Genomic DNA, 25,848 nt, shown 5'->3' on the forward strand with positions numbered 1-25,848 from the left:
GGTGTCGGGTAAAGTGAGGCACCGAGTCCCCACAAAAAGAGAGACTTGGGCGTCTGTTTTTAGTTACCTTCCTGTAGGAGGGGATAACAGACAGAATGGGGATCCTGGGAAGGGGCTTCAAGACCCCCTTTCCCCTGACCACGGCCTTGTAGCTCTCCCCCTCCCCACTAAACAGCAGTAACCTTGCTGATGGCGGGATTTGGCACGAAGTCCTTGCCAAGCGGAGCATTATCAGACGGCCCAGATGTTGGACGCTGTTATCAGGTGGGGGCCCAGAAGAGCCAAACTCTGTTCCCGACGGGCAGGAGGGTTGGGGGCTGGGGCTTCAGGTTAGGTTGGTTTGAAATTGCCTGGATTGTGAGTTTCCAGGGTCTGAGCCCGGTGCCAGGAGGACCCCCTGACAAACAGCTGCCGCTGTCTACCGTGCCCTCCCCCGCCCCCACCGTGGTGCCGCACGGCGTAGGGTGTGTGAAGGCCGGGGCCACCGCAGCCACCATTGCTCTGATGCGATGGGGCAGGGGAGATGACCTCCCCTCCTGCGTGAAACAGGACACTCAAGTACCTGAACTACAGGAGGCCCTCACAGCCACCCCCCTGCTCTGGGCCTGGCTGACGTTTGGTTCCTGCCCCACATGGGGGAGGAATCCAAGGTTGTGCGGCAGGGACCTCCGGTGTTGCGTCCTGGGAGGCTGGGTGGATGATACAGACACGCGTCACAGACACGCAGCTGACAATCATATGCACACACAATGTGCAATTCCATAGTGACACAAATTCCTGGTTCCTCCGTCACACGGACCGTCTAGTCCCGTGGCATGTGTAAGTGTGTGTGTGTGTGTGTGTGTGCGTCGCACGGACACACAATTCCCAGGCACAAACCACAGCTATACACCACACTGGCTACACAACGTTGTAGTCACACAATCTCTTAGACACAGAATTCGTAATCACGCGGACGGGTGCTGACGCACTCACACACCGCGACAACACACAATCGCATTGACGTGATTTTGCCACAACCGAACGGACACACAGATATCCTTGGATATGTTCTCACAGAGCTACAGAAGATTCAGTTACACTACCCCCACCTCCAGACACAAAAGCATAAAACACCCCCCCCCCGGCACATAATCATTCACAAACACACAATGATGTAGCAACGCACACAGCTAAACATCAGACACAGACACAATCATGCCCAGCATCATATAAAATCTGCAACCTTACGTATTCACGCCACCTGTCACTGCCCCAGTTTGTAGTTAGTCACACAATTGCCCAGCTACCAATGCCTCCCGCAGGCACACCCAGTCAAAGACACACAACCGCACCAACATGAAGTCAAACATGCTGATAGTGAAAAGCACACAACCCGGGCCAGACATAGACACATCGCCACAGACGCACGATCAGAGTTTCTGCATCATGAATGCATTGCACAAGAGGCAAAAAATGATCATGTATCACAAGGGGAGGGGGAAGCAAGTAATATGAAAGCCAGCTCAATGCACCCAGTAGGATGGCCATATTTATAGAAATTGGGACCCCGTAAGCTGCTGGTGGGAATGCAAAATGGCGCAGCTACTGTGGAAAAGTTTGATGATTCTTCAAAAAGTTAACCAAAAAGTTGAGGGGCGCCTGGGTGGCTCAGTCTGTTGAGCATACGACTTTGGCTTGGGTCATGATCTCACAGCTTTTGAGTTCGAGCCCCATGTCAGGCTCTGTGCTGATAGCTCAGAGCCCAGAGCCTGCTTCGGATTCTGTGTCTCCCTCTCTCTTTGCCCCTCCCCCACTTGTTCTCTGTCTCAGTCTCTGTCTCTCAAAAATAAATACACATTTTTTAAAAAGTTGAACAAGCGTTACCATGTGACCCAGCAATTCCACGCCTAGGTATAGACCCAAAAGAATTGAAAACAGGTATTCAAACAAATACTGGTACACTGAGTTCATGGCGGCATCAGTTAACAATAGTTAAGAGGTAGAAACAACCCAAATGTCCATTAACACATGAATGGATAAACAAAATATGGTCCATCCATACAATGAAATATTATTCAGCCATAAAAGGAATGAAGTTCTAATGCATATTCATGTGCATGAACCTAAGTGAAAGAAGCCAGTCACGAAAGAGTCCCTGCAATATCCAGGCAAATCCATATAGACAGAAACATTAGTGGTTACCAGGAGCAGAGGGGGGAGGAATGGGGAGGACCACTAATGGGTCCAAGGTCTCCTTGGGGCGATGGAAATGTTCTGGAACTAGATAGAGGTGGTGGTTGCACAACACGGTGAATGTGCTAGGTGTTGCTGAATTGTACACTTTGAAATGGTTCGTTTATGTCATGCGAATTTCACTTTGGTAAACAACATGGCTGGAATTACAGTGGTTTCCTGGAAAGCAGAGTGTCTCTTGGAGAGAAATCTCCTTGGATGAGGCACTAAACAGGCATGTCTGGCTCTAAAACGCAAGGCAAGAAGGTAAAGGTCCAGAGAGAGGGGAGCATTTGGCTGAAACATTTGTCCCCTAGGAGCATGTGGCCAAGAGGAATGATGGACTTCCCAAGGTGGCAAGGCCTGAACCTCAGTTTGGGTTTCCTGCTGTGTATACTGACGTCACCCTCTGACACCACGGAGCATCAGAGAACTCCAACACTCACACGAGCTCCAGGGCAGGGAGCTTTGGGGGAAGGAAGAGGCCACTGGCTGCAGGAGGAGGGAGGTGACTAGAAGAATGAGAGAACCTTCCACCGTGAACAGGAGGGTTCAAACTGTTTTAGTTGGATATTAAAGGCAAGGGGCGCCTGGGTGGCTCAGTCGGTTAAGCGTCCGACTTCAGCTCAGGTCATGATCTCACGGTCCGTGAGTTCAAGCCCCGCATCGGGCTCTGTGCTGACAGCTCAGAGCCTGGAGCCTGTTTGGGATTCTGTGTCTCCCTCTCTCTCTGCCCCTCCCCCGTTCATGCTCTGTCTCTCTCTGTCTCAAAAATAAATAAATGTTAAAAAAAAATAAAAATAAAGGCAAGAAGGGCCCAGAAAGTGGGAGGGTCCAGGGACACCCAGGCCCCAGGCACTTGGGGACATGCAGGCCAGTGATCAGATGCAATCCCATAAGTCATTTAGAGCCGATACATCAGGTAGGGCACGATACACACATACAATTACCCAGAGTGTCTATGTGGGAAGATGTGTTCCTGGGTGGGCAGGGAGGGGCCCACCCCCTGCCTCCTGGTTCCCAGGAGGCCTGGATCCCAGGGCTGGTCCCTGCTCTGCACTTGGCCCACTGTAACCTTGAGTAAGATCATTCTGCTTTCTGGGCTTTACTTTCCCCACCTGGGAAAAGGCCATGTCATGGTAGATACGTGCCTCTTAGATACAGAGATGGTTAAGCACAGTGCACCCAGATTGAAATGTACATCGCACAAATGCTCGTAAACGTGACCTGGGTGAGCCTAGCCATTCACTCAGGCGGACACTCGTATCACGCTCACAATCACACACAAGTGCACATAGGCCAAATCACACTGACACATGTAGGTACGCAACCACACAGACACACACACAAATATCCAGCCGTGTTGTCACATAAATAATAGACACACCTAGAGAGAAAACCATCACAACGTAGAGTCACACATACAGACGCACGATCACACAGAACACCGTCACACCAGCTTACAAATGCACAGACATTCAGGCACACAGCCACAGCCCCAGTTACAGTGGCACACAACCGCCCCACAGTCAACCGCCCCACAACGTCGCACACGCACCTACAGATGCAGAGCCACAATCACACACGTAGACGTTTGAAGCACAGCGCATGGCATCACTCCAAGTCACGCACGCAGTCACACGTGGCTACCCATACTTCCTGGAACAGACTGGCAGGTTGGACTGAGATCGCCCGCTGGAGCCCACCCCACACCCCCACAGCACCCATTAGAGGAGACATCGAGGTCTGGGTTCCAGGACTCTTTTTCTCGGGCCTCAGTTGCCTCACTTAAACGCCAGAATCCCTCCGCACACGCCCCCTGCAACTGACCAATCAGGTGTAGGCCGAGCCCCCTCCTAGGGCCAATCAGAACAGGAATCCAGCTGGCCAATTGGCTCCCAGCACTCACCTTCCGCCCCCTCCCTGTTCTGCTTCTTAAAGCAGCTAATAAAGCTTGGCCTGGGCCAAGCTGGCTCCACCGGCAAGGCTACCGTGGCCCATTTAAAAGGCAGAGCTGTGGAGGAGCCGAGTCCGAGCACACACCAATGAGAGGCCCCATTCGGCATCCGCCCCTCCCACCCCCTCCAGAGGTCAGAAGCTTTTGCCTGTTGTACTGTGGACCGTACGGTGAGCGCGGAGGCCTCAGGTAAGCACCCGCGAGAGGGGCGATTGGTGCCGGGGGCCAGGCCTGCCGGTGGGAGCCACGCCGCTCTGACGCCCCTGCTCCTCCAGGTTGGCCGTGGTTGCTCCGCTTGCCCGTCCGCTGCTCAAATGGCCCTGAGAGGCGTTTCCGGGCGGCTGCTGAGCCGTGGACCAGGCCTGAGCCTCCTGCGCGGGTGGGGCTCGGCGGCGACGCAAACTGGTCAGTGCCGGGTCGGGGGCGGGGAGGGTGGAACTGGAGGCTCGGGAACATTCCCGGGGTGACTTTCCCGTCCTGTGTTTGCAGAAAAGGGCGGGAAGACACAGAACCGAGCGGCCAAGTGTAAGGACCCCTCCTTGCGCCGGGCGCCTGCGGCCCTTGTCCAGCTGTCTGTCTGCCCCGGGTGGGTTCTGTCCCAGAATCGACGACTGCCGGGGCGGGGAGGCAGGGCGTGGCCAGGGCCAGAGGCAGTGAGTTTCCCGGAGAAATGCCATCTTGTCAGTCTTCTCTGCAACCCACATCCACCAGAGCCAGATGGGAGTGGAGGAGTGGGGCTGAGGATTCCAGGAGAGGAGGGTGCGGTGGTGGGCTGGGCTGAGTCAAGCCCGGCCCCACTCTCTGCTCCCTGTCCCAGCCTCACGTCCTGAATTTGACTGGAGGGACCCGCTGCTGCTGGAGGAGCAGCTGACCGCGGATGAGATCCTCATCAGGGACACCTTCCGCACCTACTGCCAGGAGCGCCTCATGCCCCGAATCCTGCTGGCCAATCGCAACGAAGGTGCCCAGGCAGGCGGGGGTGGGTGGGCACTCCCTACCGTGCGCACCTGCTCTGCCTGCTTTAGCTGGGCCCCTGGACTCCTGTGCCGCTGGGATGGGGGCTCCAGTGGGCTGGGGCTGGGCCTGAATTTGGGCATCTGTCTCTTTGCAGTTTTTCACCGGGAGATCATCTCAGAGATGGGGGAGCTTGGTGTGCTGGGCCCCACCATCAAAGGTAGGGATAGATTTATCTCCACACGCCGCCGCCCCCACTGTGTCCTGGAAAGCCCCTTCCTATCCCTGATCCTGAGTTTCCCAATCTGCAAAGCGAGGCGGTTACGCCTCCTTCTGAAAGTGGCTGCGAGGGAAAATGAATAAACCCTCAAGCTAGGGCCAGCTTGGTGCCCCCTCCTTGGGCTCCCTTATGGAGCTCCGTCTCTTGGACCCCAGGAGTCACACTGGGCTTTGTCTCCCGTTGCCCTGTCTTCCCTCCCCTCCCCTCAGGGTATGGCTGTGCTGGAGTCTCTTCTGTGGCCTATGGGCTCCTAGCCCGAGAGCTGGAGCGGGTGGATAGCGGCTATAGGTCAGCAATGAGCGTCCAGTCTTCCCTCGTCATGCACCCCATCTACGCCTATGGCAGCAAGGCCCAGCAGCAGAAGTACCTGCCCCGGCTGGGTGAGCAGCTGCCTGTGGAGCCTGCCGGAAACCAGACCGTCCCAGTGGTCTGGAACTTGGGAATGGGACTGTCCCCAGAGCCTGCCTTCTTCCCCTACTTGCAAGATAGCCCCAGTGGCCACCGAGATTCCCTGCAGATCCCGGGGCCCCGCTGCTCCGTCTGATCCGGACTGTCCCCTCCTGGGTCTCTCTCGACTCTGCCCCTCTCTCACCACCGTCATCTCCCTCCTAATTTGCTCCCCCATCCCCAGCCCAGAGTTTAAAGTCTTAACTTTCTGACTGAGTCCACAAGGCCGTGCATGAGTAGGCCTCTGCTGACCATTCCAGCTCACCTTTGGCCACTCTCTTGACTGCTTCTCCTCAGCCAGACTCGGCTTCTTGGGATTCTCCGAATGTACTACTGGGCCTTGGCACCTCTGTACCCCCTGCTGGGACCACTCTTCTCCGTCCTTCCTCCTCCTGCTTAACTCCTTTTCACTGACTTTAAGACAGATTATCTGACTCCTTCCTGACTCCTGTGGCGGCCTCTCCCCATCGTGGCATTGTTACTGTGGCCTGGGGGGCTGAGGCTGTCCCCATACCCCCCGGGAGTGCCACGAGAGCAGGGTTGGGTCTGCCTTTGGCCTGGCTTGATCGAGAGACTGACAATTTTCAGTTGAGGGGATGAGTGGGGGACAGGCAGATTTGTGACCCTGTCTTGTGCCTGCAGCCAAGGGGGAGCTCCTGGGCTGCTTCGGGCTCACAGAGCCCAACCATGGGAGTGACCCTGGCAGCATGGAGACCAGAGCCCGTCACAACCCATCTAACAAGAGCTACACCCTCAACGGGACCAAGACCTGGTGAGGGGTCTGGGTGTCTCAGGCAGGTGGGCAGGGGCAGGGGGGAGGTGGCCAGATCCTCACTGCCTGTCCCTCCCCCAGGATCACCAATTCACCTGTGGCCGACCTGTTTGTAGTGTGGGCTCGATGTGAAGATGGCCGCATTCGGGGCTTCCTGCTGGAGAAGGGGATGCGGGGCCTCTCAGCCCCCAAGATTGAGGGCAAGTTCTCCCTGCGGGCGTCGTCCACAGGCATGATCGTCATGGACGGTGTGGAGGTGCCGGAGGAGAACGTGCTGCCTGATGTATCTGGTCTGTCGGTGAGCAATGGCCACCTTGGGAACTGGTATCAGGTCACCTGCTGGCTCAGCTTTCTTGGGCAGGCGCCAGGCCGGGGACCCAGCTGGGGAACAGACACAGTCCCTGTGCTTGTGGAGCCCACACACTAGTGATTCTGAGAGGTTCTACTTGGCTCTCCGATGTGTGGAAGTTGCCCCTTTGGTGACCATCTTGCTCATACCGGCTCTGCCCTGGCCACACACAGTCCGGAACCAGTTTAACCCTTTGATGCGTGTGCATCTTTTTGTCTCCTTATGTCACCTCCTAGACCTGAGCATCCAACCCAGATCCTGGGCTGGGTAAAACTGCGTGCAAACCAAGGGTGAGCAGGCGCCGAGCAAGACTTGCTGTGCATGAGCTCTGGTGCCAGGACCGTGTGGGATCCAAATGGCTGCCCTGAGTCCCTCTGTTTATACTGACTGCGTGTCTGGAGAGGGGGCTTCCCCCTACTTGAGAACAGGGCCTTTCAGCTCCCGGTGGGGCTGAGGCCCCTCTCTCAACCCTACAGGGGCCCTTTGGCTGCCTAAACAATGCCCGGTTTGGCATCACCTGGGGCGTGCTCGGAGCTGCCGAATTCTGTTTGCACACAGCCCGGCAGTACACCCTGGATAGGTTTGTGGGGTTGCCAGGAGGGCTCTTGGGGATGGGGGGGGGCACGGGCTCCATCCCTTACCCAACTGGTGTCTCCCCATTCCCCGCCCACCGGACGTAAGTTTCTCACTCGGTGTAACAGCCTGGGAAGTCCTTTTGAGCAGTGAGGGGCTGAGTCAATGACAGGGCCAGGGTGAACTTAGCGAGGGCTGAGGCAGCCTGGGAAGGCTTCCTAGGCTGGGGCGTGAACTTGCTCATACTTACCCTGAACTTGCCCGCCTAGGATCCAGTTCGGGGCCCCCCTGGCCAGGAACCAGCTGATTCAGAAGAAGCTGGCAGACATGCTCACTGAGATCACGCTGGGCCTTCACGCCTGCCTGCAGCTTGGCCGCTTAAAGGACCAAGACAAGTAGGGGCCGCATATCGGGGAAGCAGGGTGGAGGCAGCAAGGAAGGGACGCCGTGCCCCTCCTGGACATGGTGGTGGCTGGCCCTGGGGAGAAATGTCCTTCCTGCCTGGTGGTTCCTGGGGACCTATCTCTTCTTGCCCTCTTGGCCTTGATGGGACAAGACTGCCCGCTTATCCCTAACTGGGAGTTCAGTGTCTGCTGCTGTGTCTGTGACTTGGGGAATCTTTTCCCCTGGCTTTGCCCAGGGGGGTTTGCCCAGGGCTTAGGGATGCCTGGGGTCAGGTTTTTGTGACCCCTTACTTGTTCCATGTCTGTGCCACTCCCAGGGCCACTCCGGAAATGGTCTCCCTGCTGAAGAGGAATAACTGTGGGAAGGCCCTGGATATCGCCCGCCAGGCCCGAGACATGCTAGGGGGGAATGGGATTTCTGATGAGTATCACGTGATCCGGCATGTCATGAACCTGGAGTCTGTGAACACCTATGAAGGTAGGGCTGGGGCTCTGTGGGGAGGAGTGTTACAGCGGCCTCACTGTCTAGAGAAGGGGGGTGGGGACAGCAGGCCTGAGCCCTGCTCCCAGTTGTCATCACTAGCAGTGTGACCTGGGACAAGTCCCACTCTGTATTCTTATTAGGGGTAGCTCACACTGGGACTGTGGAAGTGAAATGCTCTCAGCCCTTTCCCCCAGGGTGCTCGGGAGGAGGGGTGCTCCCCAGACTGCTTCCAACCTCCTTGGGCATCCCCAGAGTGGGGCACGATGCCTAGAGTGAGCTGGTGGATGCCAGGGAGCAAGAGTGCAGCTACACACGGGAATCACCACTCCCTTTTATGTTAAGAGAAAAAAAAAAAAAGATAAATCATGACCAGGCTGTGGTGTCTGCACCTGGGAACTGGTTGTGACTAACACTGGGCCCAGAACCCCTGGGGAAGACAGACATGGAAGAAAAATCATTAAAAAAAGTACAGTCTAGTATGAGCCAGGCAGAAAAAGGGGGAGTTGTAAGAGGCGGGTGCTTATCTTGGGAAGAAAGTGGGAGCACGTTAGGCCTTAAGAGAGGTATAGCTCCCTGGGCAGAGGCAGTGAAATAGCTTTTTCTTATTCTTTCTTTTTTTTGAAATAGCTTCTGTATGTTATTCTGGATGGGACATTCCAGAAAAAGCAAGAAGGAGGGTTGAGGTGTGGGAATGACCCTGAGGACAAGCAGAGGAGGGCCTTCAGGGTGTTTTATGCAGGGGAGGGACCAGGTCAGATATACACTTTAGGAAATAAACACACTTATTTTGCTCCATAAGAAGGAGGCAGTAATCCCTGCCTTCTACCCCTTTAAGCTGAGGAAAAGCATATAAGAGCACTGAGGGCTGTAAAATGTTACCCAGAGTTAAGAGCAGAGGATGTGGGACACGGGGATAGTGGCTTTAGGACAGGGGAGATCAGCTGGGACAAGCAATCTGTCTGATACTTGCTTTCCCATCCCATCTGTAGCTAAGAAGGGCCTGACCTGTCCCCACAGAGCTCTGCAGCAATCTCAGCCTCTGGGAAAGGAGCATGAATGGGTTGAAAATCAAACATTTAACCACCTGTGCAGGGGAGGGGGTGAATTTGCCAAGCGCAGGGAGTGCCAAAGCTGGGCCGATGGCCAGAGCTGGGCTTGCTGAAGTTTTGGGTCTGGCACAAGGACTTTTGGATTATTTTATTTTATTTCATTTTTTGCCAAGATGCCTTACAGAACTGTGAAAAACAATTTTCTCAGCATGGCCTGAATGGTGGCCTCTGAGCCTAAGAGGGGACTCTCCCAGAAGCTGTCAGCTCTCACCATCTCTGTGGGTTTGTTCGTCTTCCGCAGTAATAGCCTAGGGGGAGGAGAGACATGAAGATTGACTTTAAAGGGAAGTCATGAGCTGTTCAGACTCCAAACCAACTCTGTATTTGTCTTGTCCAGGCACTCACGACATTCACGCTCTGATCCTTGGAAGGGCAATCACGGGGATCCAAGCGTTCACGGCCAGCAAGTGAGCACACTTCACCCGGGAGCCCAGATGGCCTCCGGCTCCTTCCCAGGGAAATGCTACGCTCTGAGCTTACTCAGGGAGGTGGCAGATGGAGCCAATTTTTATAGTGGGAAGTGAGAGACACTGATTCTTAATTATCAAAATTTTCCCTTTGAAGTCATTCAAATGTGTTCCTTAAAAAGAAGATGGGACTCTCTGTACCAAGTTTCTCAACCCACTTTTAACTGTGGATGGGAATGGATTCCACTTATCTTGGAACAGAAGCTTCTCTTGACAGGGGAGCAGGGAGAGGGAAGGAGAGTGACATGGAAGCAGTCTCTGTGACACTGATCTGGTGTCTGACTGAGCAAATCCCGCCTCCCCGTGCCCCCCCGCCCCCTGCCTGCCACAGCAAGAGTTCACCGTGTGCCCTCTGATCCTCCCATCCTGGGGGTAAGTGCCTTATGCTGGAGGTTGGAGCAGAATGAAAGCGAAAGAGAGAATAATAAAGAGTCTGCGTGTCTGACCCCACAGTGTTGGGCCATGTTTAATCAATGTCTCTCACTTCCCACTCGTAAGCACCCAAGAAGTCATTTCGGTCACAGGAAAAACGTGGGGCCGTGTGGTGGGGATCCCCCCCCCTCAAGTGGTCTGGCCTGTGTCTTGAGTCTTGGGCTCTGCTGTAATAACCCTGGTTAGGTGCTGACCAGGGCGGAGGGCTGTAGACAGAGAGGCCTTTGTCCTTTCTGTCACCACACAGCTGACCACACAGTGGTGGGAAATAACAGCGGTCCAGCTTCTCAGCTCAGACACACCACCGCAGAGGGGAACCTGGGGCCACCAGTGAGACGGCAAGAGCATCTGAAGGAGTTTTGCAGTGACAGCGGCCCCTGTGGGGTTTAGGGCTGGGCACGGTGCTGACAGACTTGGTTTGTGTTGACATTTGCTTTCGTCTTAGCCTCCACAACTCTCCTTCCTCAGGAGGTGGCCCCATGCAGGAGTTTATATCTCGTACCTCAGGCTGGATGCACAGATCTTTGTACACTGTCTCCACGGTGTGGCACACTTGTTTGAGCTCCGTCTCCAAATGGCTGATCTTTGCCATTTTCTGGGTGAACTCTTGGAGCTTTTCCTGAATGATCTTGTTGTGGTGATTGTAAATCTGATACATCCTCTCTTCTAGCTTCTCTGTCAGGTCTGAAACCTTTTAAAGAATAAGGCATATTTTTAGAAAATCAAGGAAGGGGCATCACAAGACATTTGTTTTAAATGGCTAAGATTTCTGCAATATATCTTATAAAAATGGTAAAAAAATTCCAGTGACTGGAGGTGAAATTGCCTGTATTTTGAATTTTTTTTAATGTTTATTTATTTTGAGAGAGAGAAAAAGCACAGCAGGGGAGAGGCAGAGAGAGAGAGAGAGAGAGAGAGAGGAAGGGAGAGAGAGAATCCCAAGCAGGCTCCGTGCTGTTGAGCCTGATGCAGGGTTCGATTCCACAAACAGTGAGATCATGACCTGAGCCAAAATCAAGAGTCAGATGCTCAACTGAGTCACCCAGATATATGTATGTATATATATATTGAACAGACTCAAACAAGTTAGTGAGAAAATATGTAACAGGGGTGCCTGAGTGGCTCAATCAGTTAAGCGTCCGACTTCCACTCAGGTCATGATCTCACAGTTCGTGGGTTCGAGCCCCACATCGGGCTCTGTGCTGACGGCTCAGAGCCTGGAGCCTGCTTCGGATTCTGTGTCTCCCTCTCACTCTCTGCGCCCCGCCCCCGCCATGCTCTGTCTCTGTCTCTCAAAAAGAAAATGTGACAAAGTAGCCTCTGGGTAGTGGGATCATAGAAATTTTTTTTAATGTTTATTTTTATTTTTGAGCGAGAGGGAGAGAGAATGCATGCAGGAGGGGCGGAGAGAGAGGGAGACAGAATTCACTCTGCGCTGACAGCAGAGTGCAATGCAGGACTCAAACCCACGAACAGTGAGATCATGACCTGAGCCAAAGTCAGACACTTACAACCAACTGAGCCACCCAGGTGCCCCAGAATTTTAGCTAATCTCTACACCCCATGTGGGGTTGAACTTAAAACCTCAAGATCAAGAGTTGCAGGCTATAGGGGCACCTGGGTGGCTCATCAGTTGAGCGTCTGACTTCAGCTCAGGTCATGATCTCACAGCTTTTGGGTTCGAGCTCCACGTCAGGCTCTGTGCTGATGGCTCAGAGCCTGGAGCCTGCTTTGGATTCTATGTCTCCCTCTCTCTCTCTGCCCCTCCCCTGCTCACACTCTGTCTCTCTCTCTCTCAAAAAAAAGAAACAAACATTAAAAAAAAAAAGTTGCAGACTATACTGACTGAGCCAGTCAGACACCCCACAAACCATTCAACTTTTGGAGGACAAATGGGTGTGACAATGAAGGCTCTGTCTCAGTCCCTACTCCCCTGGCCATTAGCACTGGCATGAAATAAGAGGGCCGGCTGGGCTGTGGGTGCAAGAGGGACCTTCATTCCTCATCCTGGCCCTGTCATGTGGTACTATATGCAGTTCGCTTAGCAGCAGCAGCTCGTTCCCTCCCCTTTCACCCTTTACATAGGACTCCCTCTCCCTGCAGACCGGGGCTTTGCAGTGTGTGGGAGAATCTGTCACCTTGATCTTGAGGCTGTCCCTGAAGTTGGTCATGAGTGCATGGTCCTTCTGCCTGCTCTCGTTGATGTTTTCAATCAGGTCCTGGGCCCTCTTCTTCAGGATGTCGATGCTCGAGTCCAGAGAGGAAAAGTAGGGTCCTGACTTCCCTTCTAGCATCATCAGCTGGCGGTTGGCACTGGAGGTGGCGATAGAGGGGCTAGAAACCTGACTTCTGAAAGTACAGGAAACTGAGGTCAACACCAAGCTCTCCTGAGAGTGCTGCTGATCTGAATTAGCTCTGTGGTGGGAGGGGAACCAGTGTTGTGTGTCTCCTGTGGGCGACACTTGTTTATTTCATTCACACACTGCCCTGAGAGGCAGGGGCAGTATCCTCATTTTATAATTGAGGAAACAGACCCAGAGGTGCAAACAAAATCCACCTAAGGTTCCAGAACAGGGGGATTTGCCTGAGTCCAAAACCCACAGTCATTTCATTATACCACTTGCTGCTTTGAAATAAGCATCAGTTAAACTATTTATAGTATATAAACAACTATAGATCCGGGCAGAGACTGTAAAAATCTAGAAGGATTCTGCATATATTGGGTGCCTGGGTGGCTTATTCAGTTGAGTGTCTGACTCTTGATTTCGGCTCAGGTCATGATCTCATGGTTCGAGAGATCAAGCCCCATGTTGGGCTCTGCACCGATACCACGAAGCTTGCTTTGAGATTCTCTCTCTCCCTGCCCCTCCCCTGCTCTTGTGTGTGTTCTCTCTCTCAAAATAAACATTTAAAAAATTTTTTTAAAAGGAGTCTGCATATAGATTGCTTTCTCAAGACCTGCAAGAGTTTGTTTTTTTAAATTTTGTAACGTTTATTTATTTTTGAGAGACAGAGTAGGAGTGGGGAAGGGGTAGAAAGAGAAGGAGACACAGAATCCGAAGCAGGCTCCAGGCTCTGAGCTGTCAGCACAGAGCCCAACATGGGGCTCAAACTCATGAGCGGTGAGATCATGACCCAAGCTAAAGTTGGATGCTTAACCAACTGAGCCACCCAGGTGCCCCAAATCTCTCTCTTCTTTAAACAGGATTAGGGGGACTTGCATCATTGTTTCTGGGCCCCATTTCTTTTTGTCCTTCACCTCTGGTTTATCTGATCTGTAAGCACCTTCCATCTGTCAGGCACTGTGCTAAGCTCAACGCCTGTGCTGCATCCTCTTGACCATGCTTTGGGGTTGGTCCACTCATCATCTTTACCTACCTCACAGCTGAGGACACAGGCTCAGCGTGGTTATGTCACTTTCTCTGCCAGTGTGTGGCAGAGCTGGGTATGGCACCCAGGTGGCCTGACTCGCAGCCCACGTCCTGCTGCCCCTGGGGTCCTCAGTTTCTTCACCCTCTGAGGTCCTCCCAGGTCTTAATGGCTGAGACTCAGAGGTGCCAAGAGAGCAGCTCCTAAACACACCAGGTGACGAGCAACCGTAAGGTCAGCCAAGACCACAAGCCAGGCACCGATTCCTTAGAAAATTACATCTTGAGTTTTGGATGCTTCCCCCATAAAACTATTTTTTCTTGGTGGTTTCCTGACTGGCTAAGCTCTTCATTTGGCTCAGGATACAAGCACAGTAAAATCCCTAAGCACAAGAGCCTGGGTGTCCAGAGCTCTCATCTGCATGAAAGTTCCCAGGCCCAAGACTTCAGTTGTGTCCTGGCCCTTGAGTATTCCTTTTGCCAGATCATTTCTTGCCTCATTGGCTTGTGCTGACTCTCTGACTTGACCTATGAGGCCTAGCCCAGGCCAATGCTCCTTTGAGAACGTGTCCAGGACCCTGTGCCTGTCTCTATCACTGCATGTGCTTGTCACAACTCACATCCCTTCCCCACCCCCCCCCCCCCCCGCCAGAGGGCTGTGTCCTATTTATCTCTGAATTCCCAGCACTCACCACATAGTAAATCTTCCATTGTTTGTCGAATGAATTAAGGACACCTTCCATCTGATCTATTCTTTCCTCCTCTGGCTTTGTACAAAACATACAAGTTCACCAGCCTCCAAGGCAGGACACGCGTGCATTTATCAAGATGGGAAAGTGTGTCCCTGAGGCAGATGATCTATAGCGAAGACTTATGTCAACTAGAAAACAACAGAGCAACTAAAGGCTTCCTGAGCATTCTCATAAAAAGTCATTTTACTGTAGGACAAAGGTTTACCAAAGGAGTTTATGACCCCCTTAGCTTGCGATTACTCCTTTCCTTCAGGGAAGTGAGGCAAAAGAAGATTAATTCAGACCTTGGACACTGTCACTTTTTTCTTATTTTTTAAGATTTTTAGAAAATTTATTATTTTTTGGGGGGGAGAGGAAAGGACTCAAGTGAGTGAGGGGCAGAGACAGAGAGAAGCAGGGCTCGAGCGCACAAACCATGAGATCATGACCTGTGTCAAAGTCAGATGCTTAACTGACTGACTTAAGGTGCCCCTTAAGATTTTATTCTTAAGTAATCTCTACACCCAACATGGGGCTCAAACTCACAACCCTGAGACTGTGAGGCACCCCCACACTGGTATTTTCACATTCAGACTTTTGTAACATTTGGATGCATGTGAAAAACACAAAATGGATGGCTCCTAAAAAGACAGGCATGCTTTGCATGATGGTAATGAAGTTGGGGACACAGGTTCAAGAAAACCTGGCGTTTGATTTCCCTGAGACCTCAAGCACTGACTGCCCTCCTGTTCAGCCTAAACCAGGGGCTCTATTACTTCAGTCTCCAGCTGGGGGCCTCAGTTGCTCTTCCCTTCAACCCTGTGTCACACCCACACCAAAACTCCACCCTGACTCTCGTAACCAAGTGCTGTATTTTTCTCAAACTCAGGAACTTGAATGACATTGGACGAAATCATGATCCCGTGAACAGGGTTACTGCAGAGTCTTGCTCTCGAGCCTCTGGGAGTCCTTAGGACTGGGAATCCTGCCTGTGCTCTGGTCTCCTCCTTCTCATTCCTCTCAAGTCATTCCAAACTTTCATAATTCTCCTGTCCCTGATCCCACACTTGCTTCCCCTCAGGCTGAGCAGACACAGAAACAGTGCAGGCCAATAACTCCCTCCACTGCACCCCCCATAAATGCATCCACAACTACCCTTCCTCTTTCCAAACTCCCAGCTTGGCAGTCAGTGAAGGGTTCCATGCCTCTGCCAGGCTCCTGATCCCAATCCCCTTTGCACCTTGCCCTCTTCCTGTACCTTTGATCTCTCTTCTGGGCTGGCCCTTTCCAAGGCATGGCATCTCCAGTTTTACGTATTAAAACAACACACATACCCATACCCCTCCCCTCAGACACCAGCTATCCCTCGGCCAGCCACCTTCCTCTTTCCTCCCCTTCACAGCCACGTAGCTCTTCTAGAAAGAGCTGCTGACACTTTCTGAGCACATGTCTCACCTCTCACTCTCTTCTCAGCCCACTTGTTCCTGCCCCAGTTCTCAAATGAAGAGTCTCCTGCCAAAGTCCCCAGTGGCACCTGGAAGATACCTCAGACCATAAGTCCCTTGACCTTCTGACTCCACCCTTCCCTGCCATTCCCATCACGTGGCATCCCCAGGCTCTGTTGCTGGCCCTGCTCTCTTCCCTTTACACCATCGTTCACATCCTTGCTCTGAAGCCAGAACCCTCAAACCTCCTCCCTGTTGGCCTTTCCTGCTAACCCACCACCTCACAATGCACAACCTGTCATTCCCCAAAGGCACCCTTGTAGCTGGAATGCCCTGGCAGTCCTTTTCCCTACCTACATCCTGCCTCTTCTAGAAACTCTCTTCTGGCTGAGTTACGTGCACACAGCACCTACCGTGTCACCGACTGCACCTTAGCCTCTCCCCCATAGTCTCTGGGGGACTGGGCTATGTGTCACTCACCTACGCTTCATGATAGCAGTAGTAAAGGGGCATGGAATAAATGAATGGCCAGCAAGGGCTTTCATTACCATCCATCTTCAAGCTACCACAACCTTCAAGCTTATTCTTGGTCCATGTCTGTCTCCTGAGCTCCCAACAACATATCTGACTACCTCCAGACCCTCTCTACTTAGCTGTCCCAGAAGCATCTGAAACTCCTTCGAATTTGCACGCTGGTATCAACATCCTCCTATGACACCAAAAGCCACCTAGTTCCCATGCCAGAAACTCAGCAGTGAGTCTAGAGTCCAGCTTCTCTCTGATCCTCCACATCCTGTGAGAAAGCCCTCCTTTCTAACTCCTTAATCTCTCCCAAATCTATCATTTCGTCTCCATCATGTGCAATTCACCTATCATGTCTCACCCGGTCCCTAGGGACCTTCTGAACTGCAATTTGATGTCCTACTCCTGCCTGACAGCTTATGAGAGTTCTCACCTGCCACAGTATCAAGTACATTCCCTAGCACGGCACACAGGGCCTTCCAGGGAGGGCCCTAGCTGCCACCTTCCCTTTCTACCCTCCACTCTGAGCAATTTGGAACCTTCAACAACTTCACCAAACCCATCAGCTTTTGCCTGAAATGACTTTCCCTTCATACAACTTCACCATTCGGAGTTCTGCTACTGCACCCACAGCACCTCCGCTTACTGATCACAACACTCCCATGGTTTATACACATTCAATCCTTCCAGCACACTGTGCACGGTCAGGATGGGGACTGCATTCTGCACATCCCCAAGGCGGCACAGATATTCAATGAATGCTTAAAGGAAGGAACTTCTTCCAGAGCCAGGTGAAACATTCCTGCTCACAAACTTCCTTGTACCCATAGTTGCCTTGTCCCGACAGTGTAAGGATCCTGAAATTAAAATCAACGATAAAAACAGGTGCTTCTTTTTATGTAATTGCTCACAAGCTGCTGGAGCTGCTGACAGTTCAAAGTCGCTCCTTTCTCAGGCTCGAGGGATGGGGCTGGAGCGGGCTTCATGGCAGCTATGCAAATGGTGAAAAATCACTTGAATTCATCTCATTCAAATTTCGTGGTGGGACAAAGGCCTGCATCAGATGTCTGCAGAGAGCTTCCTGATTTTTTCCAACCTCTCCTTTGGGGATTTCCTTCTTTCCATTTCATTTTCCTTAATACTCAGCAGCTGCATATTAATCGGGATGCTAATGAATCATAGGCTTCCCTGGGCCTGCGTTCACCAATTAACTTTAATAAACAAAATGCACAGTGTCCTCTTCATTGGCTTCCCCCATTCCCAGGCCTGCTTCTGCTGCCCAACTCTGGATGGATGCCAGAGAATGGAAGTAGGCCCAACAAAGCAGGCTGGGTGTGCATGGCCCGCAGAGGGGTCGAGTGGGGGAGACTCGGGGTGGGGGCTGTGAACACTTTACCACGCTCATCTTTTACGATCTGTCCTCCTAAGGAGTCCCAAATTCGGTTGTGAGGATTAGGACACAGTTCCCGAGTAGGGCCCGCGCTGGCAGGGGGCCCGGGAACGGTGAGGAAATGGGTCTAAGTAAAGAGACCATCTGTTCGCTCCAGGTAAAGCTGTGATTGGCAGGCGTCTGAGCCAGAGCCGCCCGCTGGCGGGGCCCTCCCTCCGTGGCCTCTAACAGATATACAAGTAAACAATCCGCCAGCCACTTCTGACCACCGCAGGCGGCAGGCCCAGGAGGGGAGGCAAGCTAATCAAACATTCAAGGAGGAACACAACAGAATCTCCACTGCTTGGGCAAAATGAGGTTTTGCTGAAGTACAGCCAGGAAGGGGGAAGGTTTGACTCAAAGCTACTGAACCCATTCTTCACATTCTGCTTTTCTCTCCCAAAATGTGTTCACATTTTAATCATGTCACTGAGTGTCTGCTGCTGATCTATTAATTGGCCCTTGCACCGGTTCTAATCCATCTGTTTTTTCGGCCCAAAGCTCCTATGGAACTTATGAAGTCTTTGATATGCTATTGTCTGTGTCTGTCACTTAAATCCAGGTCTAAACATGCTATTTGCAGGAAGATGTTATCAAGCAAATGACTTCAGTCATTTCCTTCTTTTTTTCTGGTCCTGAATTGATCATACACATCTAGAAACCACCCCACCTTGTAGCCTGCTTTACAACTGAGGAATCTGGGAGGTGGGGAGAAGCTGGCTTTATACCCAGAGTCCTCAGAGTCCTGTCCCGAGCCTGGTCTTGTCTCACTCCTTCCCCAGGTGAGCTCACTCACCCTGCCCCTGTCTCTGAAACAGTGACACCCACAGTCCACCTGAAGTCCCTTGTCCCACCCTGAGTTCCAGGTCAGCAAGTCCGGCTGTATTCTGGATGCGTTCGCATGCATGTCCCCAGTCACCTCAAGCTCAATAAGAGTAAAATGGAACCCGTGTTCTTGCCTCTGCCACCGAAACCACTACCTGCTGGAAACCAGTCTAAAGCGGTGTGCTAGTAAACACTTAGCAAGTGGCTCTCTGTGGGGGAGAAAAAAAGGTCTGATCGGTAATGCTTGCCAATTTCCATGGTGCAGACTCCCACTATAGCCAATCGCGAGCTACCAACAAAAAGTCACTAAGTGCTATGTTGGGAAGAGATGTGTAGAACCAGCTCTTTCGAGCTGGGAGGCGCTGGCTCCAGCACACCACAGCTGGAGGGTCCCTGGTGCCAATCACAATGCCTGACACACGGGCATTTTCACTGTTTCGTAGCACACTAGCCGGGAGGCATCCTTGGTTCTTCCCCTTCCTCATGCCTCACTCAATGATCCTGCCACCCTCTCAAGAGTTCCTCTCCATCTGCCCTGCTAGATGCTACCTCCAGGGGAGGTCTCCCCGTGTCCACTCACATCCCCTCCCACCCATTCTCCACAACGCAGCCAGTGTCTTTGGAATACAGGAACCAGAACATGGCACGTCTCTGCCACAGCAATTCCCCTCCTAGGTATCTATCCCAGAGAAATGAAAAAATATATGTCCACACTAAAATTTGTACATGGATCTTCACAGCAGCATTACTCACAAGGACCAAAAAGCAGAAACAACTCAAATGTCCACCAACCAATGAATGGATAAATAAAATGTGGTGGATCCCATAATATAGAATATTATTCAGCCGCATAGAGAAATGAAGTTCTGATACATGGATAAACCCTGAAGACGCTGGGCTCAGTGACAGAAACCAGTCACAAAGGACCACATAAGTGTAGGATTCCATTTATATGAAATGTCCAGCAGAAGCAAATTCATGGAAACAGAAAGTAGTGGTTACCAGGGGGCTGGGGAAGATGCAGAGACTAGGGGACGATGGTTAAGGGGTGCAAGGTTTCTTTTTGGGGCGAAGAAAAGGTTATAGCTGACTGTGGTGATGGTTGCACAGCTCTGTGAATATACTAAAAACAACTGAATTGTACATTGTAAGTTCGTGAATTGTAAAGCACGTGAATTATATCTCAATAAAGTTATTACCAAAAAAGTCCTCAGAATAAGTCCATAGCTGACACAACGCCTTGTGACCTGGCGTCTGCCAAGCTCTCCCCGGTGTTCCTGTTGCACTCCCACCCACACCCACACCCACACCCACACCCAGCCACACTGACCTGCCTTCCGCTCCCTGAACCGCACAGGGGCTTTGCATGAACTCTTCTAAACTCCTCCTCCCGACCCCCATGGCCACCCAACATCCACTCTCCCTTACCTTTGGATTCAGCGCTGCTTCTTCAAGGGCGCCGTCTCTGGCTCCCTATTCAGGGCTGGCTGCCCCCGGGGGAAATGTTTTCCCAGCGCCCCAATCTCTTCTTTGTCAGTGCTTGTTCGGCATCTGCCTCTCGGTCAGATGGAAGCACCGGGAGGGTATGAACACATCTGCCCGGTGGACTCAGGGGATCCCTGCTGCCAATCACAACGCCTGATATGCTGGGCTTATCACTGTTTTGTGAACACACCAAGCTTATTCCTACCTCAGAGACTTCATCCTCGGCCTGGCATATATGGGCCCCCGAGGCCTCGCGGCTGTTTCTTCTCCCGAGACCTCCTTAGAGAACTTCCCCGACTACTCCAAACTCCCTATCGCTCTAGTTGGTCCTTACCCTATTTTGCTTCTTCACAGCGCTTGCCACCAATTGAAATGACATTATTATTAATTTGTCTTTTAGAAAATCAGCTCAGCAATAGACCTAGAATAGCCAATACAATACTGAAGTAGAAGAACAAAGGCAGAGGACTGATGCTACTTGACCTCAACTTACTATAAAGCTGCAGTGATCCAGATAGTGTGCTATTGGTGAACAAACAGACGACAGATCAAGAGAACAGAGTGGAGAGCCCAGAAATAGACCCACACATATACAGTCAACTGATCTTTGACAAAGGAGCAAAGAAAATTCAACGGAGAAAGGAGTCTTTACAACAAATGGTGTTGAAATAACTGGAGAGCGGTAGGGGGGAAAAAAAACTAGACACAGATCTCACACTTTCACAAAAACTAGATCACAGACCTGAATGTCAAACACAAGACTATAAAACTTCCGGAAGAGATCAAAGGAAAGAATCTAGAGGACCTTCTTAGATATAACATCAACAGAAAAAAATTGGTAAGTTGGACTTGATTAAAATGAAAAACTTCTGCTCTGCAAAAGACACAGTGAACAAACTGAATGAAAGGACAGGCCACAAACTGGGAGAAAATCGTTGTGAAATACATGCCTGAGAAAGGACTGGTCTAAAATATACAACGAACTCTTCGAAACAGTAAGGAAACAGGGGCACCTGGGTGGCTCAGTCGGTTGAGTGTCCGACTCTTGATTTTGGTTCAGGTCATGATCTCACGATCATGAGATCGAGCCCCACGCTGGGCTCATGCGGAGTGTGTAGCCTGCTTGTAATTCCCTCTCTCCCTCTGCGTCTCCCTTGCTTGCACTTTCTCTCTCTCTCTCTCTCTCAAAAAAACAAAAAAACAACCAATAAGGAAATAAACAACCAGATTAAAGAATGAGCAAAAGATCTGGACAGCTCACCAGAAAAGACATATGGATGACAAACATGCAAATGAGAAGCTGTTTGACTTCGTATATCCTCAGGAAACTCTAAGTCAACACAAGGAGATACTACTTCACACTTATTAAAATGGTGAAAAATCCAAAATACCGACAACACCAAATGCTAGCGAGGATGCCAAGCCACAGGAACACTCTCTCATTCATGACGGGGCTATAAGCTGGCACAGCCCCTTTGGAAGGAGTTTGGAAGTTTCTGACAAAACTAAATATACTCTTTTTTTTTTAAATTTTTTTTTAACGTTTATTTATTTTTGAGACAGAGAGAGACAGAGCATGTACAGGGGAGGGTCAGAGAGAGGGAGACACAGAATCCGAAACAGGCTGCAGGCTCTGAGCTGTCAGCACAGAGCCTGACGCGGGGCTTGAAGTCATGAACCGTGAGATCATGGCCTGAGCTGAAGTCAGCCGCTTAACCGACTGAGCCACCCAGGCGCCCCATGGCAAAACTAAATATACTCTTATCGTCTGATCTAGCACTTGTGCTCCTCGGTATTTTCCCAAAGGAAGTGAAAACTCAGGTCCACTCAAAAACCTGCACATGAATGTTTACAGCAGGTCTGTTCAGAATTGCCCAAACGTGGAAGCAACCGAGACGTCCTTCAGCAGGTGAACGGATGCGCAAACTGCGGTCCATCCAGACCATGGAGTGTTATTCAGCACTGGGAAGAAATGGGCTATCGAGCCACGAGAAGACACAGAGGAACTTTAAGTGCATACTGCTCAGTGAAAGAAAGCTCCAGGACGGCAGAAATTCCGATTTGTTCACTGCTGCATGCTCGGCATCAGCGTCCGGCCAAAGACGACCCTCAATAAAGAAACTTACGTAGTGAATAAAGAAATGTGCGAGAGAAAAGCTGTCTGGGTCATCCCTGATATGCCGCTCTTTCTTTGGCTCCAACAGCTAGTCCCTTAGCTGTTTCTGTCCGTCCCACCTTCTTTTTTTTTTTTAATTTTTTTTTTAACGTTTATTTATTTTTGAGACAGAGAGAGATAGAGCATGAACGGGGGAGGGTCAGAGAGAGAGGGAGACACAGAATCTGAAACAGGCTCCAGGGTCTGAGCTGTCAGCACAGAGCCGGATGCGGGGCTCGAACTCATGGACAGTGAGATCATGACCTGAGCCGAAGTCGGACGCTCAACCGACCCAGCCACCCAGGCGCCCCCCCCCCCAACCTTCTTAAATATATCCAGAATCCGACTTCTCATCATCTCAGCAGATCACCCCAGGCCACGTTGGAATCACCTGGCACCTGGATGATTCTGACTCCCTCCTCACTGGTCTCCCAGATTCCACTCCTGCCCTCGCCCATCTATTCTCTACATACGGCAGCCAGAGGGACACTTTTAATGCCTTCGCCCAGAGGACTGCAAACCTCTACAAAGGTCCGGGTAGTAAACCTTTTCAGCTTTGGGGGCCCTGTGGTCTCAGCCGCAAAAACTCGACTGGGCAGAAGCAGCCACAGACGAGCGTGCCTATGTGCCAATAAAGCTTTATTAACAACAGTCCTTGCCCGGCTTGTCGTCTCCTCGTGTCCCCCGATTTCAAACCTTTTCACGGGCAACGAACACCCGAAGTCCCATTACCTGTCTGTCTCTCTTACCAGCTTCCTCTTGGGCTCCTCCCGCACAGTTCTGCCTACCCTCAGGGTTCACTCGTCACCTCCTCCACGAAGACTTCCGCGATTCTCTGATCTGAACCGGCACTCTCTCCCTATCCCCTCCCGCTCCCGCCGCTCCCCCCCCCCCCCCCCAGTCTGTCTCCTCCACTCGAGTGTCAGCTCCCGGCTGTGTCCCAGCGCTTTGCACCATGCCGGGCGCGTAGCAGGTGCGCGACCTCTCCGCGGGGCAAAGGCACCCAAAGCAGACACCGGCAGGGGCTCGCGGAAGAACCGGGGGGGGGGGGCGGGGGGAACGAGAAGGGTGTGGACCCCGTCGGGCCGGGGTGGGGGGGGGGCTTCCTCACCTGGCTGGCCCCCGACCGGCTTCCTCTTCGCGGTTCTCCTCGTCCTGCTGCCGCTCCTTGCTGTCCCCCAGCGGCTGTGGCTCCGGGTCCTTGCACTCTACGTGGGGCAGGTCGACCTGTGAGCACAGCCAGCGCTTGAGAGGCCAGAGGAGGGAAGGCGAGAAGGGGTCAGACCCCCCCCCTCCCCTTTCCCGTCCCTTCGACCCCGGGCACCTCCGTGTGCCGCTGCGCAAGGCCGGGGACCCCCCCCCCCCAGGAGAGACGCGCGGGGCTGGGACGGGCACCACGAGGTCGGGGACGTGCGCTGGGACGGCCCTGCGCCCGGAGCGCCGGAGGACGGAGGCGGGGAGACCGGGGCGGGCTGGGGTGAGGGCAGGGGCTCCGGGAGGGGCGCTGGGGGCCCCGGGCTCCTAACTGGGGGTGTGTGTGCTGGCTCGAGTCCTTCGTGGAAGAAGAGGCAGGGGAAAAAGTAGAAAAGAAAAGGGTGCGGCGCCTGGGTGTCTGAGACTTTCTCTACCCTGCTCCTGCCACGCGCCATGCGTGGAAGTCTGTCCTTCCGGCCCGTGTCAGTCACACGGCCCCCCCCCCCCCCCCCGTCCGTCAGTCAGGGCCGGGTCAGTCAGTCAAGAAATCGGGGCCCGGCCGGGCGAGGCGTGGCCTCGACGGTAGGAGGCAAGCGGCCGGGTTCTGGTCCGCCAGGGAAGCCCGAGATCTCGGCCGTTCCCAGTCTGTCCGCCCGCCGCCCACGCGAAGGCAACAAACGCCGCGTACTCCCTGCCGCTCCATCCTGTCTTTTCCCGCCTTCTCCTTCACTCTCTCTGCGCACGCGCCGGCCCCGCCCCCCGGCTCGCGCGCCCCCCGGGCACGTGCTGCATCACGCGCGCCTGGTTCCGCCTCTTTCTGGGAACTTGCGCGCGCAGCGGGGCGGAGTCGGCCGTTAATCCGCGGTTGGGCCGTCCCAGGGGCTGCGCGCGCAGCGGGCGCCGCCTGGAGGGAGGAGGGGGCGGTCTCTGGGCGTGCGTGTGCCCAGAAGGGAGGATCCTGGGCGCTCTGTGGGTGGGGGGCATCGAGCTGTCTCGGCGTTAGCGCTTAGGTTTCACTTCACCCGGGCTGTCCCGTGAAATCTTTGCAAGAAAAAGGCCTCACGGTTGCTGTTCTTTGATTGTGACCTATTGCCTTAAGTGAAAAAGTTTATGCAGTGCCACCTTGAGTCAGAGTTACTTGTGCACTCTAAAACCGTCAGCTTCTTAAAAGCTTGGTAGGGTCTGGCCTTTACAGACTCGGACCCATATCTCTTACGAACAATGGTAGTAATAACAGTAATAATGGACACTTGGGGCGTCAAAGATGGGGAGAAAATATTTGCAAAACATGTATTCATAACTCACAGCCAGCATCTACAAAGAATTCTTACAACTGGATAATAAGACAACCCCCCCCCCCCTTAAAAATGGGCAAAGGATTTGAATAGGCGTTTGCAGTGCAAAGGTCCTGAGGGGAGCAAACTCAAGTGTGCTTGAGCAGCTAGGCCTAGTGGGGAGGGAGAAACAGGGGTTGTGGCAATGTTGGGCAGGTTTGGGCTGGGAGCCGAAGCAAGGGGTTAGGATTTTGCTCCAGTTCACTGGTAAGGTGGACCTGCTCTCTGAAACACCTGGCATAGTGTCCAGGTAGGAGAGGCAGCAGGGATCCTGCGCAGGGCTCTGTCTCCTGCCACACAAGGACGGGCACACATCTTGACACCTACATTCTGGAGAACGTGGCTTGAATCTGGGCTCTCTTACCAGCAAGAGGGGCTGGAGGGGGCGGCATAAAACTGCCACTCAATCTCAAAATCCATACTTGCCTGTAACTGAGGCAATGAAATCTAAAACGTCAGACTACCGTAAGGGATTCAGAGAAAAACCTATGGAACACAATAGTTTAATACAAAGCAGCTAACACTAGTATCTTGTGGCAAAGCCACAATGTAAGCAAAATGTAGCTTCCTGCAGCACCAGATTTGAAGATTTGAGGATTATCTGAGAAAAATCTCAAAGATTTACTGTTAAGCATGCACACACAAACACGTACACACTGACCGGGAACAAAAGCAACACGCAATTTGCTGGAATTTTTTTTTAATGGTGCAGCGTCTGTGTAACTTCTGAAGACAAGCAAAGTCCAACCATGTTTTGTGAAAATAATATATACAATAGCAAAAGCTTAAAAACACAGGAGAATGAGAAACACCAAGTTTAGGAGGGAGCAATCTCAGCAAGGTGCTGGCTAAAGGAGATAGGACAAGCCCACAGGCTCTTCAAACCATTAGGCACATGGATCTAAAATGTGAAAGACC

At 52.4% G+C, this 25,848-nt stretch overlaps 2 protein-coding genes across 9 annotated transcripts; one reads left to right on the forward strand and one right to left on the reverse strand.

Annotated features, from left to right (window-relative positions):
- Positions 1–4,236: 4,236 nt before the first annotated feature.
- GCDH (glutaryl-CoA dehydrogenase) lies at positions 4,237–10,455 on the forward strand. Of its 3 annotated transcripts, XM_060630390.3 has the most exons (12): positions 4,237–4,360; positions 4,447–4,576; positions 4,661–4,696; positions 4,989–5,132; positions 5,283–5,345; positions 5,615–5,785; positions 6,495–6,624; positions 6,706–6,922; positions 7,450–7,553; positions 7,816–7,941; positions 8,268–8,428; positions 9,881–10,455. In XM_060630390.3, the coding sequence occupies exons 2-12, from the start codon at positions 4,486–4,488 to the stop codon at positions 9,952–9,954; spliced, it is 1,317 nt and encodes a 438-aa protein (XP_060486373.3). In that variant the 5' UTR covers positions 4,237–4,360; positions 4,447–4,485; the 3' UTR covers positions 9,955–10,455. The 3 variants fall into 3 exon arrangements, with proteins under 3 accessions (XP_060486373.3, XP_081647871.1, XP_081647870.1); XM_081791745.1 differs by lacking the exon at positions 4,661–4,696; XM_081791744.1 differs by lacking the exon at positions 4,237–4,360 and having other exon boundaries at positions 4,369–4,576.
- SYCE2 (synaptonemal complex central element protein 2) lies at positions 9,617–24,393 on the reverse strand. Of its 6 annotated transcripts, none has more exons than XM_078443339.2 (5): positions 24,285–24,393; positions 23,514–23,629; positions 12,581–12,755; positions 10,945–11,133; positions 9,617–9,791 (listed from the first exon to the last, which is right to left on the reverse strand). In XM_078443339.2, the coding sequence occupies exons 1-5, from the start codon at positions 24,297–24,299 to the stop codon at positions 9,744–9,746; spliced, it is 543 nt and encodes a 180-aa protein (XP_078299465.1). In that variant the 5' UTR covers positions 24,300–24,393; the 3' UTR covers positions 9,617–9,743. The 6 variants fall into 6 exon arrangements, with proteins under 6 accessions (XP_078299465.1, XP_078299463.1, XP_078299461.1 ...); XM_078443337.2 differs by having other exon boundaries at positions 12,581–12,791; XM_078443335.2 differs by having other exon boundaries at positions 12,581–12,791; positions 23,514–23,647; positions 24,285–24,367.
- Between the last annotated feature and the right edge of the window lie 1,455 nt (positions 24,394–25,848).

This window comes from Panthera onca, chromosome A2 (assembly GCF_046562875.1).
Source record: "Panthera onca isolate mPanOnc1 chromosome A2, mPanOnc1 haplotype 2, whole genome shotgun sequence".
Lineage (NCBI taxonomy): Eukaryota > Metazoa > Chordata > Mammalia > Carnivora > Felidae > Panthera > Panthera onca.

What these genes read in the sequence shown, in the direction of transcription:
- GCDH (XM_060630390.3), top strand. Translation starts at nt 4,486, where the DNA reads ATGGCCCTGAGAGGCGTTTCCGGGCGGCTGCTGAGCCGTGGACCAGGC. An exon ending in GAAGTACCTGCCCCGGCTGG is followed by an intron (nt 5,786 to 6,494) that starts GTGAGCAGCTGC and finishes TTGTGCCTGCAG; the next exon opens with CCAAGGGGGAGCTCCTGGGC. An exon ending in CTCAACGGGACCAAGACCTG is followed by an intron (nt 6,625 to 6,705) that starts GTGAGGGGTCTG and finishes TCCCTCCCCCAG; the next exon opens with GATCACCAATTCACCTGTGG.
- SYCE2 (XM_078443334.2), bottom strand. Translation starts at nt 24,051, where the DNA reads ATGGCGCGTGGCAGGAGCAGG. An exon ending in TGGCGCGTGGCAGGAGCAGG is followed by an intron (nt 23,648 to 24,030) that starts GTAGAGAAAGTC and finishes TGGCCTCTCAAG; the next exon opens with CGCTGGCTGTGCTCACAGGT. An exon ending in GCCGGTCGGGGGCCAGCCAG is followed by an intron (nt 12,792 to 23,513) that starts GTGAGGAAGCCC and finishes CTGTACTTTCAG; the next exon opens with AAGTCAGGTTTCTAGCCCCT.